At 60.8% G+C, this 8,987-nt stretch overlaps 1 protein-coding gene across 1 annotated transcript; it reads right to left on the bottom strand.

Annotated features, from left to right (window-relative positions):
- Nucleotides 1-349: 349 nt before the first annotated feature.
- SLC17A7 (solute carrier family 17 member 7) lies at nt 350-8,953 on the bottom strand (the record flags this gene model as incomplete). Its single annotated transcript, XM_006107793.3, has 9 exons — nt 8,738-8,953; nt 4,598-4,850; nt 2,901-3,019; nt 2,518-2,632; nt 2,147-2,234; nt 1,848-1,934; nt 1,613-1,755; nt 664-813; nt 350-482 (listed from the first exon to the last, which is right to left on the bottom strand). Coding segments are annotated over exons 1-9 (1,234 nt in total), but the record flags the coding sequence as incomplete, so codon positions are not given.
- Nucleotides 8,954-8,987: the final 34 nt, after the last annotated feature.

The following is an 8,987-nucleotide window of genomic DNA, read 5'->3' as shown; positions in this document are numbered from 1 at the left end:
CCACGCCCCAAGATGCAGGGTCCCAGCCCCCCCCTGCACCTTCACCCCTTCCCTCTCTGTCCACACCCCCAGGGCAGTAGCCGCCTGGACCGCGTCTCTCCAGGTCCCCCACTCACAGCCCCTCTTCCCCGCGCTTCCAGCCCAACTAGGTCTGGCCTCTGCTCCACCTGCACAGTCGTCCACGCTGCCCCTCGAGGCCCGGGACTTCTGTCCCAGCCTCATCTTGACTCCGCCTTTTTGGACACACCCCTGTTCGGCCCTCGGACCCCACCTACCCCTTCGCGGACCCGCCTCCGGATGTGCCCCTCGGCGCTCTGCCCCGGCCCAGGCGGTCCCCGACCCCACTCACCCCCGCAGTTCATCAGTTTGCGCACGTTGGTGGTGGACATGATACGGCGGGTCCTCAGGAAGTCGGCGATCTGGCCACCGATGGGCACGATGATGGTCATGACCAGGTGGGGCAACGCCGACACCAGGCCCACCTGCGCGGGGGGAGGACAGGGCCGGCGCTCAGGGCCGCCCGCCCGCCGGGCGTCTCCACCCGGTTCCGGCGCACCGGCTCCTCCCTGTCCCTCATTCCACCCCCTTGGGACCAACGCTCCGCTCCTTCTGTCTCAGCCCCGCCGCGCCCCCTGCTCTCCCCGCCCCCTCCCCGTGTCCAACCTTGCTGATCTCGAAGCCGAACACTTCTTCGAAATAGGCGGGCTGGGAGATGAGGAGCAGGTAGAACGTCCAGCTGCGGCAGAAGTTGGCCACGATGATGGCGTAGACGGGCATGGAGGTGAAGAAGCGCCGCCAGGGTGCTTTAAACTTCTGTGGGGGCGAGAGCAGGGGCCGCTGAGACAGGACCCGGGGGCTCTCCGTGTCCCTTCAGGAGCCTCACTACAGTCCCGCAGAGACCCCGGTTTCCCCACTTCATTAAAACCCCCAGGGGCGCCAGCCCATGTCCTTGCATCCTAGCCTCTAGGCAGCGGTTCTCAACCTGTGGGTCGCGAGCCTTTGGCGGTCGAACGACCCTTTCACAGGGGTCGCCTAAGACCATCCTGCCTATCAGATATTTACTTTACGATTCATAACAGTAGCAACATTACGGTTATGAAGTAGCAACGAAAATAATTTTATGGTTGGGTCACAGCATGAGGAACTGTATTGAAAGGGCCAGAAGGTTGAGAACCACCGCGAGTGACACTTCAGGAATGCAGGCTCCTGATTTACAGTGGCCCCTCCGGTTCGCATGTGTCCGGCCTCGATGACCTTCAGGGACCCGTAAGGGTGGGGCCCAGGAATCTTCCCATTCAATATCGACTCCTACATCTAGCCTCACCCACCACCAGGTCTAAGCAAAAGCCCACATTCTAGTCCCGCCTCTGCTGGTTTGACCACGCCCACCAGTGGCCCCGCCCAGCACCTGCTAATCGGGCCCGCCCCCGGCGTTAACCCCGCCTCCCAGGTTCTGGCCCCGCCCACTGGGCGTTCCCATCAGGTCTCCCGAGTCGGGGAAAGCACCACGATCTACACGCTGTGCGGGTTCTAAGCCCCCTTTCTCCTGCCTCCTTGCTTGGATCTCTCTCCCCGCCCCACCGCGCCCCCACCCCACAGGCTTGGCTCGGACCGTGAGGGGGTTCATGAGTTTGGCGCTCTCGCCGATGGCTTCTTCGATGTACTTGCGCTCCTCTTCTGAAATGCTGGGGTGCAGCGCCGGGGACTCATAAGAGACGAGCAGCCAGAACAGGTACCAGAAGATCCCGAAGCTGCCTGGAGGGGGTCAGGAGGGGGATGGAAGCGAGGTGACGACCGGCCTCGCTCTGGCCCAGCACCCCCCGAACCCCGGCGCCCGGGCCCCTCACCGTAGACGTAGAACACAGAGCTCCAGCCTGAGTACTGCACCAGGACCCCGGCGAGAGGCATGGCCACCACCGCCCCGGCGTAGGAACCTGATGGGGGGGGGGGGTGCGGGAGAGAGAGCAGACCTAGCTACCCCCCCGGATCCAGGGGTTCGGACCCCCAGCCTCGTCTTTCCGGAACACAAAAGTGCAAGCCACAGCCCCTCCTTCCACAGATATCCGGCCAGTGCCCAACCCCCTCCTTCCCCAAACCCCCTCCTCTTTCAGACCCACAAATCTAAATCCCAGCACCTTCCTCTCACCGCAAAAGGCTGTGGTGGCCAGGCGGCTCCGCTCTAAGGGAGGGGCCCATTTGCTCCAGATCCCGTGGCAGGCGGGGTAAGTGACCCCCTGGGGAGAAGAAAGCCAAAGTCAAGGAGAAGAGGTTGGCCCTAGCTGGTTTGGTTTAGCCTGCGGACTGAAGGGTCCCGGGTTCGATTCCGGTCAAGGGCACATGCCCGGGGTGCGTGTTCGATTCCCAGTAGGGGGCGTGCAAGAGACCGCCGATCAATGATTCTCTCATCATTGATGTTTCTATTTCTCTCTTCCTCTCCCTTCCTCTCTGAAATTATATATATTTAAAGGCGAAGAGGTGGGGTCAGAAGGCGGCGGGTCACGTATAGCGGGACTTTACCTCCACCAACCCCTGCAGGATCCTCACGAAGATGACACAGCCATAGTGGACGCGGGCAGCCGAGGGGATCAGCATGTTCAGAGTGGATGTAGCCACAATAGCAAAGCCGAAAACCCTGATGGGAAGAGTCCGTGGCTATCCCACCATGCATAGGATTCTGCTCTCTCTGCCCACAGCAGAACCCGGTTCCCCACAAGCCCAGGCCCCACCTTCTCTCCGACCCCCACCGTTCACAACCACAAGCCCCGCCTTCCTCTAAGACCCCGCCCCCAGGCTCCTCCCATGGTCCAAAGTCAGCCCCCAAATGCCAGGTCACACTCTCTAACTCCACCCCCGCAACTGTAGTTCCCGCCCAACTTGAGAAACCCCACCCCGACCCGTACCTGTTGGCTGCGAATTTTTGGCAGATAAATCCCCCGGGAATCTGGGTGACAATGTAGCCCCAGAAAAAGGAGCCGTGTATGAGGCCAACAGTCTCTGGATCCCAGTTGAACTGAGCTTTCTGTGGGCCGAAAAGCACATCAAACCAGTCGCCGGAGTTTGCACCCCCCACCACCACCACCAATCAGCACCCACAGACTTAGTCCCTTAGCCAATCCGCAGCAAGGATCCCCTCTCTCGCCCCGCCCATCAGAGCTCAAGCCATCCCTCCCTCGGTCCAGACCGAACTAGGCTTCTCCACGTTGTTAGGGCCTGTGCTACCTTAGCAACGGGGCCTGTTGCTGCCTAGACGCCTCGGTCTGCCTGTGGCCCTGCCTCAGTGCCCCTGCTCTGAATGTCTAGGGACCCATACCCGGGGTGGCGATTCTTTCTCTACTTCTAACCAACTTAGGAACTGTTTGCCCAGTAACCTGGACGAGTTCTAGTCAAGGACAAGAAGTAGCCAATGGGGTCAGCCTGATTGGAAGGGAGCTAGAGGCGGAGTAGACCACAGCCATAATCAGAACTTTGTTTTCTGAGACAGAGGCATGGCCTACCCGGAAATTAAAATAGGGAGAAAGCCCAGCGGGTGTGGCTCAGTGGATTGAACGTTGTCCCGTGGACCCAAGAGGTCCCAGGTTCGATTCCCAGTCAGGGCACATGCTCAGATTGCAATGTTTCTATCTCTCTATCTCTCCCTCTTCCTTCCTCTCTATCTAAAAATCAATAAAATCATATTTTATTTTTTTAAAATATATTTTTATTTATTTTAGAGAGGAAAGGAGAAAGAGAGAGAGAGAGAAACATCAATGATGACAGAGAATCATCAATCGGCTGCCTCCTGCAAGCTCCCTACTGGGGATCAAGCCCGCAACCTGGGCATGTGCCCCTGACCAGAATTGAACCCAGGACCCTTCAGTCTGCAGGCTGACGCTCTATCCACTGAGCCAAACCAGCTAGGGCTAAAAACATATTTTTTAAAAAGAGGAACAAAGTCTGATGTGAGGTGGGATTTAGGTAATGGCCAGAGCAGACGAAGCGGGATTTAGCAGGGGTAGCGCTTCAGAAAAGTCAGGATTAAAACTCAGTGGGGATGCCCAACTGCTATGGCTCAGTGATTGAGCGTTAACCCATGAACCAGGAGGTCACGGTTTGATTCCTGGTCAGAGCACATGCCTGGGTTGCGCGCTCGATCCCCAGTAGGGGGCGTGCAGGAGGCAGCCGATTGATGATTCTCATCATTGATGTTTCTATCTCTCTCCCTCTCTGAAATCAATAAAAAATATATTTTTTAAAATTCAGTGGGGAGCTTGTGATGGGACTGGGATGAAGATGTGACCCTGGGACAGGTGTGGGACGCGGGTGGAGCAAAAGTTGCTAGGAGGCCCAAAATGAACACGGGCAACACATAGGGAACCGAAAGCTGGGGCCCAGTCCACATTTTGGTTTTAGGGACCGGATCTCAATAGGGGCGGAGCTTCATGTAGATCAGGGCGGGGCTTAGGAAAGAAGATCCCGGAGACAAGTCAGAGGAGAGGGCGCAGCACAGATGGGCGGGGCTACTCGGGGTGTGGCGTGGAGGGGGCGTGGCCTGGGCTGCGCCGGATGGACATGACGTCATCAGGGCGTAGGCGGCACCGCGGCTCCCGCCCTGCGCTACCTGCACCACCAGGTGGCCGTTGCGATGGGTCGTGCTGTTGTTGACCATGGAGACGATGGCCACGCCCAGGTTGCAGCGGATGCCAAAGCTGATGCAGAAGCCCAGGCCGCTCATGATGGCGATGATGTAGCGGCGCGGGAGGCCGAAGCAGGTGCAGTCCACCACCGGCGGGTCCCGCGTCTGCGTCGCGACCGGGCGGCCGTCGGCACTCAGCTCCAGCGTCTCCGCGCCTTCCTGCCGCTTCTCCAGGAGCCTGCGGGGCGGCAAGACTCAGACTCGGCCCAGGGCCCCCGCCCCCTCCTCCCTGCGCCACGGGAGTTCAGGGCCAAACCTCCTGCTTGAAAAAGACCCGGGATTCTCACTGAGCCCGTGTTCCCCGTCTTCCTTCCCAGGAGCCCAGCTTCTCTCCCCAGGACCCAGGATCCAGGAGCCCCTACCCCCCCACACCCCCTCAGACCAGGAATTCCACGCCCCCGCCCCTCCTCCCCCAGACTCAGGTGTCCAAGTCCTCGGGTCCCTTCTCTCCCACCTGCCATCTCTCAACTCAGCAGTTTTACACCCTCACTACCCTTTGCGGCCCAACAGCCTGTGCCCCACCCCCCACCCCAAGGCCCAGGCTCTCTCTAGCCCCCTCCCCCAGATACGAGTCTATTTGGGGAAGCAAAAGGCGCTAAGGAGATGCTTCAGCAAAGGTGTCAGCAGAACAGATGCTTCTCAGCCACGTCTGCTTGTATGCCGACGCCCCTCCCCCTGCCTCTATGGCTGCCCTCCTGCCCCCGGGCCCCAGGTGTGGGGCTAACAGCCAGCTGACTCCGTTCAGCCACCAGCAGCCCATTCCTAGGGCCTCGGGGGTGGGGAGACTTCCGGGACCCTGGACTCCAGCAGTGCAGCCGGGCATCCCTGGGGAGCCTGGAGTTCAGGCTGTCAGCCTAGGGGATGGGGAGGGGGGGTGGTGGGTGGTGTCCTGGCAAGGGACAGATGGCCCTGGTGGGGGACTTGGCTGGGTCCCCAGCGAGCCTGTCGCCCCCGCCCGTTCTGGATCAGGGATTGAGGCTGTGATGACGGAGACGGGTAGGATAGTTGGAGAGCCACCTCCAAGCCACAGAGAGGCTGCGGAAAGAGGTGTCCAGAGGTGTGGACAGACCCACAGGGAGGCTAAGGAAGGGGATCAGAGACACAGAAGGAAGCGAGAGACCCAGAGAGATGGGGTCGGAGACCCAGAGAGACAAGCAGAGAATAAGATAGGGGGACCCACCCCAGGAGAAGGGGGGGACAGAACAGTGACCCAGAAGGGAGGGGACAGAGACCAGAGGCAGGGGATGTAGATACAGAAAACCCGAGCGTTGAACGATGAAGAGACTAGGATGCTGAGAAGACGGGCTGGGGCTGTGATTGGTGAGGTGCGGCTCCTCTCCGAGGCGGGGAAGCAGCCAGAGGATCCGGCTGGATCCCAGGAAGGGGCCAGAACAGATGGAGGCGAGGGAGACTGGGACGGGGGAGGAGAGAACAGCCAGACGGCCTGGGGGGAGGTGGTGGAAGAGATGCGAGAACACAGCCACCCTCCCGATCCTAGAACTTAAGGAGAAGGGAGGAGGAACGGTAAGAAACGGATGGGGGAGGGGGGAGGGGGGGGAGTGGACCAACCCCAGGGGGTGAGGAATGAGACCCTGAGAGAGCTGGAGAGAGGGGGGAGGGAGCCCCCGGAATGACTCATACACTCATACAGGGTGGTAGGGGCTGCCCACTCCCGTCAGAACCTGTCAGCCAATGAGATTAGACTTTGACTCAGGTGGGTATCAGATGCTATTTGACCCTGAAACTCAAGAAGTGATTGCGGCCGCAGCTAAAACCAACATCAAGGCGGTCCCGCCTCGGGGCCTGTGTCTGCTCCTCTGGGCTCCCCGTCCGCTCGCCCAGACCTCTGTCCCCTCTGTCCCTTAGCTTCTCTCTCCTCTTCCCAGCGTACAACTAAGGAAACTGAGGCACAGAGAGTGAAAGCAGCGCGTCCAAGGTCACCCGCGAGAGGAGCGAGGGGGCCTGCTCGCGTCCTGGCCCGGCATCACCAGCCCAGGGCCCGGCACACAGAGAAGGCCCTGTGGCTCCTGGTCTCTCCTCCATCCCTCCCGCCCCCCCTTCTTGTCCCTAGTCGCCTAGTTTACGTCTGTTTCCTGGTCTGGGGGAGCGTCCCCACCCACTGGAGCTGGAGCTTCATGCATCTCTAGGAAAACCCGCAGCCTCCAGCGCAGGTGGGGAGGGGCTGGCCTGGGTTGAATGATGGATGGCTCAGCCACCAATGCCTCCCTCTTCTCCAGCTGAGCCTCAGTTTCCCCGGCTTCGTCTAGAGCAGCGGTTCTCAACCTGTGGGTCGCGACCCCTTTGGGGGTCGAACGACCCTTTCACAGGGGTCGCCGAAGACCATCGGAAAACACATATATAATTACATACTGTTTTTGTGATTAATCACCATGCTTTCATTATGTTCAATTTGTAACAATGAAATTGGGGGTCACCACAACATGAGGAACTGTATTAAAGGGTCGCGGCATTAGGAAGGTTGAGAACCACTGGAATAGAGGACCGAATGGGGGTTGTGTCCAACACAGAGCATCTCCCTTGACTCCAACCATCGCAGTGAACCCCAGGATTCCTCCGTGACTGTGCTGGCGGGAGCGCTGGGCTTGGGGGTGCCCGGGGGCCTGGGAGGCAGCTCAGGGCGGGGGTGAGAGTAAGGCAGGGCCCCGGCGAGAGAAAGGCAGATGCAGATGCGAGGCTGAGGGGCTGAGGGGCTGAGACGGAGGGAGGGGGCCTGGGGGACACATCTCTCCCCTGCAGCACCCCCAGCCCCGCCTCCATCAGCACGTCTCTCCCTCTGTCTCCTGACTTCTCACGGATGTATTTTGAGAAACTCGTGAAAGGAGGCGAGAAAAAGGGTGGGGAGGGGCTGGGAGATTGGGAGAAGCAGGGGTGGGGTTATCTCAGCTCCCCACCGCCTCCCCGCCGCGTGCCATCCTCCGGCCCCCTCCCTGCTGTCCACCCTCCTTCCCATCTCCCCTGTTACTAGAGGGTGAGGGGCCTTGGAGCCCGGAGGTGATCTACAGCAAGCAGGACTAGCGTTAGACTTAGAGAAGGACTTGCGTGGCCTCGTGAGATGGACGCAGGGCCACTAACCCCGGGGTCAGGGCTGTGGGCACGGCCGGGCCCCAGGGAAGGGCAGCGGAGATGCTGGGGCTCGCTCCTCCCGCCCGGGCCGGGTATTTTTAGGTCTCACCGCAGATGAGTAATTTCTCTGACTTGGAGCCAAGGCTGGGGTTGGGGGTGAAGGCCTGGAGGGAGGTGCTCGGCCTGCCCTGGGGACACCCAGGTCACTGGGGTCGTCGCCCTGGCCGGTAGGAGTCCCCCTGAGCTCTAGCCTACATCCTTGGGGACGTCTCATGTGGGGCCTGCAGCTACCTTCCCCCCAGAGGCCCCGGACACCCCGGCTTCTCCCTCCCAGCTTAACTCGCCCCCAAGGACGAGAACCCCTGGGCCCCAATCCGCTTTAACTTCAGATTAAACGCTCTGAGTGACGGAGACGGAGATGGACAGAGTGATGGAGAGACCCAGGGTAGCGGGATGAACACCCAGGGAGAGGACAGAGACCCCAAGAAGAGAGACCGAGACCCAGAGAGGGGGGCAAAGACCCCGAGAGGGGGGCAGAGACCCCAAGAGGGGAGTTGATAGAGATCTAGTGAGAGCCAGAGTCACAGAGAGGACAGAGACTCGGAGATAAAGGGGACTAGAGACCCAGAAAGAGGGGCCCAGAGGTCCAGGGAAGGTACGTGGAGAGCAGAGGGGTGAACAGAGCCCCAGACGTGGGACAGGGGTTCAGAGACCCAGACAGAGGGGAACGTACAGACCCAGAGAAAAGGGTCGAGAATGGAGTGGGGTGGGGCCAAAAGAATAAACCAGGTGATGAGCAAGACAGAACCAGGGACAGCGGCGCCGTCGGAGGCGGAGGGAGAAAACTGGACAGATGGGTGGACACCCTCTCCCCCCCCATCCGCGTATCGCCCGTCCATCTCTGGGTCTGCGCCCGCGTGGGCATGAGCGTCCTCTGCTGACCGTGCCCTCTTCCCCGCCCAGGACCCGCACCCAGCTCACCGGTGCAGCCGCCCGAGGGCGCGACCCGCTAGCTTCCGAAACTCCTCCTTGTGGAACTGCATGGTGGCTGCCCTCGCGGTGGGGACCCCCCGCCGTTCCCCCCGCCCGCGGGCCCGGTCGGTCGGGGCCCGGGTTCCCGGGTCCATCCCCGGCCTGGCCGGCCCCGCTGCTTCCGCTCGGGTGGAAAGTAGGTTGCGAGTGCGCCGTCCTAGGGCTTGTCACTTGACTTCTCTATCGGGGGCGGGTGAGG

This window comes from Myotis lucifugus, unplaced genomic scaffold, assembly GCF_000147115.1.
Source record: "Myotis lucifugus unplaced genomic scaffold, Myoluc2.0 scaffold_1432, whole genome shotgun sequence".
Lineage (NCBI taxonomy): Eukaryota > Metazoa > Chordata > Mammalia > Chiroptera > Vespertilionidae > Myotis > Myotis lucifugus.
The sequence above is the reverse complement of the archived record's forward strand: the minus strand, read 5'-3'. Positions and strand labels throughout refer to the sequence as shown.